The 13,633-nt window shown below is 39.0% G+C and overlaps 1 protein-coding gene across 4 annotated transcripts in view; it reads right to left on the minus strand.

Moving 5' to 3' along the window:
- Nucleotides 1–1,127: 1,127 nt before the first annotated feature.
- opa1 (OPA1 mitochondrial dynamin like GTPase) overlaps nt 1,128–13,633 on the minus strand; it is a 35,865-nt gene continuing 23,359 nt past the window's right edge. For all 4 annotated transcript variants that reach the window (XM_042006152.1, XM_042006150.1, XM_042006151.1 and 1 more), the window contains 2 exons: nt 2,770–2,843; nt 1,128–2,679 (listed from right to left, as the gene is read on the minus strand). In XM_042006152.1, the coding sequence (XP_041862086.1) occupies nt 2,779–2,843 (65 nt within the window). In that variant the 3' untranslated portion in view covers nt 1,128–2,679; nt 2,770–2,778. The remainder of the gene's footprint in view (nt 2,680–2,769; nt 2,844–13,633) is intronic.

Consider the following 13,633-nt stretch of genomic DNA (forward strand, 5'->3'; position numbering starts at 1 on the left):
ATCTTTATAAGGATATTATACTAAATTCTGATCTTTGCAGTGAACTTAATGTCAATTTGTAACTAATTTCCAAAACTAGGGTTCAGAAAACATTCATTGGGACATGCTATAGTCTGATGGACCCTAAAATGTAACTGCACTTATTAAAGAAAGAGGTAACAATAAGATATTTCCACCTTACAGAAACTCTTATTATATAACTGACCATTCAAAACTGCATTATATCTGTAACATGTGTATTAAACATTCCATTATTATAACTTATTTGTAGTGCTATAAATAGCAGTAGTGCTGTTTAATTCTTGTGCATGCTGATGGTTAACATTTATTTATTCATCTTTACCATCTTCCATTGCTGAGCTTCCAGTTTGTTTTCTTATTGCAGACCTGACATAAGCAAATACATGTTCTTTCCTAAATTCTGCCATGACTATTTCAATTTCACATCTTGATAAAAGTTGTGAAAATGTTTTATTGACAGATCTGATAACTTACAATGCACACAGGCTCTATATGTGCAAATTCTAGGCTCAAGGATTTAGCAGAAATCAGCTGCATATGAACAGTACCCAATGGGTTAATAAAATTAACATAGAAAAATGCGGTAAAATGGAAAAAAAAAAAAAAGCCCAAATCGGACTAAAAGAATGTGCATAAACTCCTCTAACTTTAGTGTTCATACAGTCTTAGTGATGAGATTTTAGTTTTATGTATAGTCTCAGGAGTCCAGAGCTATACTAGCAGCTGTATTTAATGTAGCAAAGCCGAACCTGATGCAACAGCACTTATTTACCATAAACCAAAATCAAACTCAGACAAGAAATTCAGCAGGAAATCACCACTGTCACAAAGGGTTGATCAATAATGGGATGGAGAAACAAACAAAAAATTTACTTTGTCAACTTTATTTTCAATTTTATTTTAAACACAATTTAAATAAATAAAGCACATCTGATGGGGTACACCGTGCACACATTACTTTCTACAACATAAAACATGTTTTCCAGCCAACTGACCAATTTTCTGTTACACAAGTGACTCACTTTGCATACTCATGCTGTACATGGTAGTAGCTCCATGAATGCCTTTTTGCTTTGCCAGTGCAGAATGCACATATTTTATATATATATATATATATCCCCATATACAGTTATGAATGAATGACTGGATGAATTGGGGTAACATCATTTCACCCCTTCTTTCAGTCAAACAGATAATCATTTACATCAATTATTTTTGAGGAAAAAAGAATGAGCAGGCATGGACGAAGGGATGAATAAGAAAGGTTGAAATGAAGAGGGTGCAGACAGGACGTGAGAGGGTTTTAAGTAAGGAAGGTGTAGGATCTGAATTTTGGGAACATGTGGAAACTTCCAGCCCTGAACAGGAAGTGTTCAGGGTGTAGATAAAAACATATATTTTCACTTGCATGTTGATTCGGAGGTCAAAAACAGAAGATTTTTTTCCTGGTTTCGCAGTGTTTGAGCTTCATAACTAGACACAAACAGATGAGAGGATAATTACAAATGTACATGTGGTGTGTGCAAACACAAAGAAATTAGTATTGAGAAAAGTGTCCTGAACTGGGAGTGATTCAGTTATTTTGGAATAACTGAATACTGAATACTAGAATTAAAATTTAGTGGCACAAGGTCTTAAAGTCTCATTCAATTTACCAACAAATTGCTGATGATAGATTTTAAAACTTTTGGATGTTTTTAAAAAGTTATTTAATAAACACTTAGCTGAATTTAATGTCAGTGATTCTTAAATGGCTAATATTTATTTTAAATCACATGTGATAACTTTTCAGCTTATGGATGAAATGTTACTGAATATACAGGAGAGCAGACTCACTGAGAAAAAGACAGGATATCGAAAATATTATTCAGGACTTTTTGTGCATTTGGAGGACTAAGAAATGTATTGTTTGTCTGATATACCCATACATCCCAAATAAAAATAAAACAAAACATAATATTACTGCCAACACCGCAAGAGCTGCTCATAGTCTGCTCATGAGCAGTGGTCATAAAATAGAGTGCTGAAGAGTGAAGAGCTGAGGACTGAACTGGGACATTTTTTACTTCAATTTTTGGGACCATGTAATTAAAGTGCAACTATATCAAATGTTAACTAAGAAATTCTGTGTTTTCAAGCCAGATAACCTGGCCTATTTTCGGAGGACCAGAAGAGATAAAAGGTATGAAATTCAAGGCTGTAGATTCCATCAGGACCAGTTCCAACAGGGGCACCTTACAAAGATCAGTGAATACACAAACGTTGTGTAGTCACATATACACAAAGAAAGCCAGAAAGAAAAGCCAAGAAAAAAAGGAACAAAAGATGGAGATAAACAAGTACACAATCCTCATTTATTGAAAACAAGTGGTCAGACATCTGACAACACTGCGAGCTTTGCATTTTCTTTCTGCTCTGACTGTGTTTGGGCTCCTTGCAGAAGTCCCCTTCTTGTCCCAAAGAAATTTGGGAAGACAGAAATCAAAGAAAAAGTCTGGAAACCGTTTCTTCATCTTTTGCTTCTGTGCAGGTTCATCACTTCATCAATGTCAAAAAGTAGACTGGAAGCCAAGTCAGGGGTGGTCAAATCAGGAGAGTGTTGAAGCAGAGCCATGGATCTATTTACAGATGTCTTGTCTTGTTCAGTGCATCCCTCTGCTGTGATCGAAATATTTTATGTTAATCACACTTAAGAGGAAGGACTAAATTTCCTGCTGGGCTAACTGGTGAAATCTAAATTACAAATACCTGATTCTGTTATTTTTCCTTGTGAAGAGCTTCTATAAAAGCTTCAAGTTTCTCCTGGATCTCACGAACTTTCTCTGCAAAGAAGAAAAAAAGGTGGTTAGCTAGGCAGTTTTAGACAATAAACACAACATTTTTTCTTCTTTATTCTCTTAAACAGACCTAATCTGAATGCTCACTTGTGGGCTTTTGCAGCTTTTGTGGTTAAACAAGAGACTAAAACATAGTTGTGAAAATGCTAATGTTAAAAATAATGTCTGTATCTTAAAATGAGGTAAATACAGCCCAAAATGAACACATGACATGTTACACTGTTATTATTATTAAAAATACAGCACAAATTGCAGAAGAATTTAACTGTAAGCTCTAATGGATTTGATGGGTTTTTAAAGGTGTTTTTTTTATAGATTTTTTTGCAGACATTTTAATGGATATTTCTAGACTGTTTTGTATAACTACAGTTTTGTCTAATGATTGTTGATTCAGTACGGTAATGCCATTTTCCATGCAAGCGGACAATAAAGTATTATTTTATCTCAACTAAGCATTGCCTTATTTTACCTCCTCTTGGCTGCGAGTAAGCAATATCAACCAGGTAATGCAACTCAAATACACTTGATTAATTTATCATCATTAGTGTGAGCAACTCTATAAAAGTTTTGGGAGTTTGCTGCTCTGGGGTACTCAGGCATGTTAACATGGTACCAACATGGGGGAAAGAAATCAGTTATTTTAGACATCAGTAGTTATTTTAGAGCAGCAATATTTCTGAAATGTAAATGTTTGATTATAATTTACAGTTCCACATTTGCTGAAACCTAAATGCTACATACCAGCACAACCACCTTACACCAACTGTCAAGCATGGTGATAGTAGAGTAATGATATGGGCTTGTTTTGCAGCCACAAGACCAGACCACCTTGCAGTCTTCAAGTTGACCACAAACTCCTCACTAGACCAAAGTAAACTAAAATAAAATGTGAGGAAAACATTTAAGGCTTGGCTGGAATTTTGTCATGCAATGAGAAAAGGACCCCAAGAAAACCAGCAAATCTTGAACAGAACGGCTGAAAAAGCAGTTCTGATCAAGAAGACTGAAATGCAATGGCAGGACTTCAACAGAGTTGTGCATAGATAATAAACTAAAACAACTCTGTAAAGAAGAGTGGAACAAAATTCCCCCCAGAATAATGTTAAAAACCAGTAATGCCACACAGAAAATAATTATTATGTATGTATGACTGCATTATTATAATTACTGCTGCCAAAGGTGGTTCTACAAGATACTGAATTTTACATGCTGCTTCTGTCAAAGCTTAATTCTTTTAAAATAAATAACGTAACATGCCATATGCTGTTGTTAATTCAAAGTTCATTCATTCTTATATCTAAAAGCTGGTAAGGATGAGACATGTTTTATTAGGTTCTAATATATTTAACTTTATTATTACATGAGTATAGAAGCTAAATACACACACACACACAGTATGTGAAAAACCTGATTTATCAGTCATCCCTGTAATACCTGCAGGTAGACATTCCCTCACACTTTCCACCAAAACACCAGATGGTCCCTGCTGACAGTGACAGCCAAACCTCAAGGCAGACCTCCTTCACACATCTGATGATGAAGGCTTCTCTGTACCCACATCAAAGCTTTCACCATGCCCCCCCCCCCCCCCCTTTTTTTTTAAGCATGTACCTCCTGGGCACATTGCTAAAGGACAGAAGGAGACACCATCATAATACTTCACATGAAAACAGGGGAATCTAGTGGAAAAACAGTCACTCACTCTTTTTCATGATTAAACTATTGTACAGACACTGCATAATATGAGAAATCCTTCCACTCAACATGTACTGTCACACGAGATGAGCAGGCCATCTAAAGCAGTCTTAATCGCTGATTAAACAGTGGCTAAAGCAAGTCTGTGGGCCAAGGCGGAGAAAAGGAAGCCGTGGCTTGCATTGCCAGCTGCACCTCGGGGCCTGGCTGCCTCTTCAGCTTCCCCATCACCCTCGCTAATCTGTCTGGATCTCCCCCAAGCACAAACTCAAACACCAGTTCTGAAGAACAAACTAGCACTGCTCTATCTTGATCAATCAGAAACATGAGATCCATAGGAGAACCATTGTCGATTGTTTTCCTACGAGGAGACCAACTGAAAACACAGCTTTTCAAAGACTTCTTTGGGAAGATAAATCATTGTGGTTTGGACCTCAGAGCACCAGTCCTAAGTGTCCATTTCACATAAGCACAAAGGTGATAACTTGCCGTGCTTTGGAGTGAAACCTAATATCATCCACAGTGAGCTTGTGAGCAGCTTCCTTTGATGGGAGAACTGCTGTTGAGGTATCTATTTTCTTGATGGAGAGAGGTGGACAACAGAAGAAAAACTGGCAAACAAAAGTATGAAGAGTTGGGGAGCAAACTGACTGAGAGCCAGAAACTTTGGTTGTGAAAGATGCAGACACACAATCACCTTAATGTCTTAAATTCAACAAGAGCTGTACAGTCACGCCACTTCCACCTCTTTTCACCTTCCTACATATTCCGGTGGCAGGAGAAAAAAAATTCCCAGTCTTTGATACTCTGTTAACACACACAGGCAAAATGGCAGGGTGTAAGGGGGAGATTACTACATCTAATGGAGGTATTAAAAAGGCCTGTGAAGGGTGGGTGGGGGGGACTGACAAGTCACTACAGCAGGTGTGGGGTTGTTGAATGAAACATAAACCTGTGGTACGCCACTGCAACATACAGCCCACCGCAGGGCATGGCTCAAAGGCAACTCACAGATTAGGCTACGTGTCCCGACCACAGGACAACATAACTCAATCCAAGCCAGAGCAGGATTACCAACATCTGTCTGACCTAAAGAAAAGAGATGCAAGGTATGAGGGGGTGGGAGGTTTAGTTGGTGTCGGGAAAGGAGGGTAGTGACTGTCAGATCATCAGAAACCTGGGAAAATCCCTGGCTCAAGCTTCAAAGTTCCTCAGTGGTTTTAGATGTAGCTGATGGGAAGGTGCTTACCGGGTTTCTAATATAGACCACTTACTGAAGGTCACACACAGGGAACCAGACAATTGTGGGCAGAGAATCGGAACTCTGTCGGATCACTGTGGGGAGAACGGGACTAGACGTGGAACTGGAGGACTTAACATTCCTTACTCTTAAAACAGATAACCCATAAAGACCTTGCTCAATACTACTTACCTCTACTTTTCTTGAAGAATTGGCTAAAATTACCAGATATTAGCCCTGGTATGAATTTGAGTTAAACTTTTAACCTGTGCCAAACGACACATACACCCCACATCTGTAGAAGTATTTTGTAGATAACATGGCATAAATCGAAATATCAAAACCCATTAACTATTTTCATACAGCAAAATGCCTAATGACTCTGAAATGAGTCCTCAGCAGCTTTTAGGAGCCCAGGAGGCCATGGGTATGTCTGAATAGTGTCTTTCAGAGAAACTAATATTCTTGGGATAAAAACTGTCAGAAACAGATATTTATTTTCCCCACCACCATCTGTTTGCTACCAAAAGACCACAGCATGACAAGGATTTCTTTTCACCATGCTGTGGAAATGCAACACACACACAAAAAAAAGAAAACAGTGGACAGAGTCACCACTGCCTGTTCCTAGCTGTGCAAAGGGAGTAGCGATTTAAAACTCCATTTAGGCTCCTGTTTACCTAAGAGATGAGCCCCAAAACACAGTCATTCAACCGCTCACCCCTTTATCTGGTCATGAATATTCCCATAATCCTCTAGCCTCTATCCCAAAGGCCCCTTCTTTAAGATGCGTGGTGCTGTGTGGGTTGCCAAGGGTGGAGGGACTCTGGCAGGCTAAGAGAAAAAGAGGGAAGCCTTTTCCTCAAATCCTTTCTTTTAAGCTCGTCTTTTAGCTGATCTCCACATGAAATTATATCTCATTCACTGGCACTCTGTAGAGATCCCCCAAGTCCGCTATGGCCAGAGTACTGGCAGAGGGAGAACTGAGCAAGAATGCTTTTAATTGACCTATAATTAGACTATGTGGCCCTGCTGGACAAGTAGCAGCGCAGGATGGAGGAGAACAGGGGATGGAATAAGGTGGGAGGCAGGGAGGTCTGAAAACCATTTCCATTCCTACTGGAGATGGTTGCTGTTCGTCGAATATGTGAAAGGGAGGAACCATGAAAAATGGGTGAGTGATGTGAAGAAGTGGCAACAGAAAGTCTTTACTAGATGAAGACTGGTGCCAAGGCTGAAGCTGTCTCAGCATGCTGCCCTACAAGGTTGCACTGACAAAAAAGCAGCAGTTCACAGCATGATTTTAAGAGAGTGTGGAGTGATGGGTTTGGTTCCTGTCCCAAACTGTCATCATTCATAAAGACACTTTTTATATTTTGTGAGTTCCAAGGTTGCAATGTAGATGGGTAACGCAAACATTCAAACGCTTTCTTTCCACCTTTGTAAGCTGATCTCTTAATGTAACAAACAGAAAAGTCTTTTTCCTCAGCATGCTGCTTAATTTGTCACTAAAACTGGATCGTCATGCTATAAAAGCCTGGCCACAGGAGACAGACACAGGGAGAGCGAGGATGTTGACATCCCAAATGGCATGTCAGTGACAGAGCAATGAATCAGCGCATGCACTCATGGCTCTTATCTAGAAAACAGATGCCTAGGAGAGAGCAGCACAACCTGAGGAGAGGTATACATGGGTCTGAAGGGGTCAAAGCTTGGGGTCAGTCAGAGGGCAGACTAAACAAAAACAGCTAAATTTAGAGGAATAAAAGCTTTGAAAAGAGCCAGGTGATGACTGTTGTGATGTTGTGTGGTACAGGGTGTAATGACAAGCATTAATGTCCCTTTGAAGAGGCAGACATCACATTTTTAATGCAGGAGGTTGTAAAGATGAAGGCTATGGTGGTTAAATTTAGAGGAGCAGATATATATATATATATATATATATATATATATATATATATATATATATATATATATATATATATAATTTTTTATGCAGACATACAATATGTGTAAAAAATACAATATGTGTAAAACATTTCATATTAATTGTTTTAATACAATATTTTTCAGGAACTAGTGTCCTTATATGAAGATTTTAGAGAAAAAAAGAACTTCATGCACCAAAGTGCCAGAGATGGAACAAAGGGATGGTCCTTATTTCAACCAGTTCATCTATTTGACATCCCCAAATTCAGGCTTATTTCTAATCAAAACAGTGAACTTTCTGCTAGTGTTAGATGATGACCCACAGGAAACAAATTCTTGGCCGATTTCAGACATGCTGATCTGATGTTTTACAACTCATTTGACCGATAACCGATGCCAAAATCAAGTCAGTACTGACAATATCTGGCATACATAGCTTTACAGAAAAACCACGAGTTGTAATTGCAAATGGTAATGTATCAGTAAGAAATACACAGAGTATCAGAACTTATCACCCAAATGTATCAGCAAACACCATCACTCTTCATATCTTTTCTATAAAGATGAGTATGACTTAAAGTGTAAATCAGAGCATGTCAAGGGTCTGAAGTTTTGTAAGAGTCACCTTTTGCTCTTCAACAGAAGCATGTACTGGGGCTAAATGGTAATCCATCTTGGGAATCCACATGGGCCTGGGGATTTGAGGCTAGCAACCCTGTTTTTAAGTGAGATCTTGTCACAATCCCTCAGAGTAACCCCCTTCTCCTTCCCACAGGTGTGTAAAAAAGGTTAACTGCTGATGAAATGCATAGTAGGCACATGCCAGTAAACTCTACTTAAAGCCTGAAAGCACTTGCTTAGATGTAGGTCTCCATTTTTTCCATTCAATTCTTAGCTTAGGATTAATCCCATGAAAACTGATCAAATATGGTGACACTCATTCTCTTTCACTAGTCTGACAGAATCTCTCCAGGTTGAACCTGATTACAGAGGTTATTTTTACATGCACAGCAATGATCAAATATCAACCCAGTCAGGACCTCATTCCGTATAAGACATTGTTGTGTGAACAGCATTTGCTGATGACTTAAACCCAAATATGGTAATAAGTCTTTACCACCAGTACATAACTACTGCACGAGTGCTCATATACCTGCGACCTCAGCTTATCTACTGGTAAATACTGCATGTTCCGTAGTTCACCTCCATCACTGTCTTGCATCTGTCAGAAGGAAGCTAAGATGAACATCAACATAAAAGTGACATATGTCTCCATAATTGAATGCTGTCACTTTAGCAGACTGATGAGCCAATTAATTATATGTATCTTCTGTTTTAAAAGAGCCAGAGAGATAAAAACAGGTCAGCTGCCCTCGTACTCCAGTTACCCTCAGGTGTTCCCAGCGGCTCTGGATACCACACACTTTCACATCCAGAAAATACTGAGGAAACACACCTAGGATTCCTTTGAGCCACAGAACAAGGCCCCACAGGGTGGACTTACTGGACTGCAGGTGTTAATCTTAAAAAGACCAACATCTATGCTTTCAAAAGTACCAAAGTATCTGATAAAAGGCACTATGGATACTCAGAATGTCCAAATGAAGTTTTTCTTTACATCGAACACTAAAAAATGCCAGTGTGTTATGAAGTGGGTCAATCTACATGAATGTAAAAACTTTACAATACACCGGCTTTCGTTATTATGGCAAAACATTTCTTACCATAATAAAAACAGCTGATGTTAGCAGCTGGAAAATAGAATGAAGCAAAATGATCACATTATTATAATGATCACACTTTAATAATTTTGTTCTATAATTGCTGGAAGTTAAAATAATAGTTATAAACACTTCTAATTTGTAATAAAGCTAATAGAGCTTGAAAAGAACAACAAGCATATTTTATGCTAACAGACAACCAGAAATCAATAACAGGGTTGAATTAATCTCTTGGGTCAGAGGGGTACAGCATGAAAAAAAATCCCCTAAAGTTTGCAGTTCTAAACTGTTAAGTAGATAGTGTGTATGGTTTTTCTATTATCTCAACTTAACCAGCACCTGATGTCAAATATTTGTATGAGAGTGTTTGTGAGTGAGTGACAAGATGATGAGTGGGAATGGGTCCCTGGTGCCCAAACTGTGCTGGAAACATGTGAACAGAGGCCTCGCTGAACTTCCCCTCTGATCACAGCACATCGCTCGTTCCTATTTTCCCACACTTGCACCCTCTCTTTCCCTGAGTGGGAACAGTCTGTTGTTTAGTTTTATTTCCCATCATCACCTTTTGATTGGTTGTCAGCTAAAACACACAACCCTTTTCCCCTCACAAATCTGCTGGGTTTAGTCAACAGGTTTCTGCCTAGGAAGGGCACTCAGAAAAAAGTAAACTTCTGTAACAGCAACCTTTTAAACTGAATAATAAAGTTTGAATATTATTAGAAAAATAAAATGATCGAAATTCAGGACTAAAAATCTACAGTTTTATCATTTTTCTTTTTTCCTCTTGATTGAGCTTCATTCAAACCTGTTTTAACATGTTCAGCAGGTGTTTTTAAAAAGCTTGTCAATTAAATGCTGGATAGCTGAATGGGTTGATGTACCATATATCTGTGCAAAAGAAATATGTTTCTGGTTCTTGACGTGAGAGAAAGGATGGATGGACTGGAGTATAGGGAGGAAGTGAGAAGTCATGGGGGACTAAAGAGGAAAAGACAGATGATGGGAAAGTGGAAAGAGAAGCAGGTCATGACTTTTGTAAATTGTGGCAGCTGGCTTGATGGCGCTTTGATGAGGAGAAGTAGGAAAAGTTCAAAAAAATTTGTGCACTGTATAGCAGTTTATGAAAATTATGCGAGTCACATGCTTAATTTTTGGATATATATTAGTACATTTCTTAAACTAAATTAAAGATGAACAGCACAAGAAGAACAAGGAATGATAAATAACAGGGAAAGAGACTTCTAGTCAACCAAATAAGGTGACAGAAGTCTCTTTGATTCTCTGTGTGGAAACAGTGCAGATTGCAGTCAAAAGGAGGACTTACAGATCTCAAGTATCTCACAATGAAAAAATAACTTCTTTTCTGCAAAACAAAGTTAAAAGACATGAAATATTTTTTGCCTAATGACTTCTAGTGTTATGATAGGAGGAATCAGTCTGAAGTCTAAAGGTGGAGGAGTTTGTTTATGGTGAACAACAACTGGTGTAACCCTCAAAGCACCAACACTCTCTCCAGCTTGTGCTTGCCAGATTTGAAACATCTCTCCATCCTCTGCTGACCATTCTATCTCCCCTGAGAATTTACAGTCATCATCGTGACTACCATATACATTTCACCACAAGCGAATACCGACACAGCACTATCAGACCTACATGATGTGCTGTGTCGCCACCAGACCAAACACACGGAGGCTGTCCTCATTGTGGTGGGAGATTTTAACAAGACTAACCTTTAAAAAAAAAAAAAAAAGAAAGAAAAAAAGACATGCCGACTTTTTAATCAACAGTGTGCCACCAAAGGGAATAACATCTTGGACACTGTTACACACAATTTAAAGAGGGTTACAAAGCAGTTTCTTTGCATCCTCTAGGAAAACCACAATGCCGTTTTCCTCGTGCCAAAATACAAACAAAGGACGGCACAGGAGGGGGTATCCAGAAGGCAGGTGAGGCGCTGGAACGACCAGGAGGAGGCTACGCTACAGGACACTCTGTCAGACGTCGACTAGGACATGTTCCAGTCCAGCATGGGGATGTCAGCGAGTTTACGGACAACGGACTTCATTGCTAAGCTGGTAGATGATGTTGTTCCCATGACGACAGTCCGGCTTTTCCCAAACCAGAAGCCATGGGTGGACAAATCTATCTGCAAAGCACTGAAGGAGCGCGCTGCCACCTACAACTTGGGACTCCTGACTGGTAAAATGGAGGACTACAAAGTGAAGTTATATAGACTGCAATGCAAGGTGAAGGACACTAAAGCTGGATTTATACTCGTGCAGCATCTGTGTGAGGTCGGTTACGGTGTAGCTGACACTGGTCAGTCTGCTCTCGCAGTCAAGCGTAGGAGGGACGTGTCGTTTTGGTGTTGTGTTGCAGTTTTTCTTCCTAATCTGAAGGTGGCAACAGGGGTGATACTGGCTGGTAAACTCAACAGGACGGTGTTCTTTGGATATTTCACTTCAGATCCCGTAGGTATTTTCTGTTTTAAAACAACAATGGCATCCACCATGGTGCAGTGTCTTCATGAGCTTGTGGACGCAAACGAATAAATTATTTGATTAGCCTCTCATCAACTTAATCCATTGTGTTTATTTTTTAAAAAATGGCGGTTACCGCACAAATTCAATGAGACGATCAGGTGTGTAGATCACCGAGGATTTATCATGGACTCTGCACATAGACAGCCAGGTGCCTCGGATGCATGTATGACTGCATTTCATTGCCATCTTGCATGAGCATGTGACAAATAAACAACTTGAAACTTGATAACTCTTAATCTACTGTTTATGTGCTTGATGTATACATACATGCAAGTGCCAAAGAGCACCGTGTGCTCACACTCTCACAACAAAAAACTCCTCCACACTCTGCACTTATATATCTGCTGCAATATATGTATGCATATATACAGCCTGGTAAAAATAAAACGCCACCAGCTGATTTTTAATTTATTTACATAATAAAACACACACAAAAACAATGTTTGAAAATAGAAAAGAATATGAAACAGCAATTAAAAATCCACAACTACTCTTTCTTACACACACACATTTCGAAAGCTTGGAATAAAATCCAACTCGGAGTCGAAAAGGAAACCCAGATTTCTCACACACTGAGAAGGATTAAAATGTTGTCATTTTTGTAAAATGATCTCTCTCCTGTCTTCAGGACTGATAATTAAAACTTTAGTTTTGTCCTGGTTAAGCTGTAGAAAATTCTTTGCCATCCATGTCTTAGTATCTAGAATACAGTTTAAAAGGACAATAACTGGCTCTGTATCATCATGACCAACGGCGATGTAAAACTGTGTCATCAGCATAGTTGTTTAAAAAAAAAATAAATAAATAAAAAATAAATAAATTAAAAAAAAAAAATCAACGCTATGTCTCCTGATGACATCACCAAGAGGCAACATGTACAGATTAAAAAGGATTGGGCCTAAAACTGAACCTACACATCTGAACCACCCACATTTTATTTCATGAATTCCTGAGGAGCATGCTTCCATACTATTCCATAATATTGTGCATCCCTAAGTCCCTCACTCTTAAACAGTTCATCAGCCAGTTCCTGCCTAACGCAAACACACCAGATCAAGACTGTTGTGGTAGAAACACTTGCGATGTCAACTAGGTTTGGTGTAAGAGGCTGTAAGGGTAGTCATGCCTGTTCATAAATCACCATCATTCCCTTTCCTTCATCTCAGCAAGCCTTCAGGAATTTGAGCAGACACATTATCCAAATCCTCTAATTTTCGGGAGTATGCTTTCCACGGGAAGCTCTAAAATCATTACGTTTGGAGTTACGATGGGTGCAAAGCTAATGTAGAGGTACCCAAGATTAAATGAAAGAAGACTGAATTAAATGTGTAAATACAGTCAGGTTATGTCCACTTCAAAGCCACACAAAATACATAAACTAGATGAAAGGCTTAAGCAATAAACAACACTCATTCATACAGTCTTTCCTGCAGCTATATGGGCATACAGCACCTCAAGATGATACGTCATTCCTTACAGGAGGGGAAAGCAGAGGCGCACATCATTGAGCCCTCACTAATCACCCTGAAGGAAGCTGCTCAAAGGAAGACAAGGGGGAGGAGATGAAAGAAAATGAAGTGTGAGGTTGAGAGGGCATTCCCGTGAGCAAGCCCAGACAACCAGAGCTTTATTGTATTCTCCTTCCAC

The sequence above is a fragment of the Melanotaenia boesemani genome, chromosome 14, assembly GCF_017639745.1.
Source record: "Melanotaenia boesemani isolate fMelBoe1 chromosome 14, fMelBoe1.pri, whole genome shotgun sequence".
In the NCBI taxonomy this organism is placed as follows: Eukaryota; Metazoa; Chordata; class Actinopteri; order Atheriniformes; family Melanotaeniidae; genus Melanotaenia; species Melanotaenia boesemani.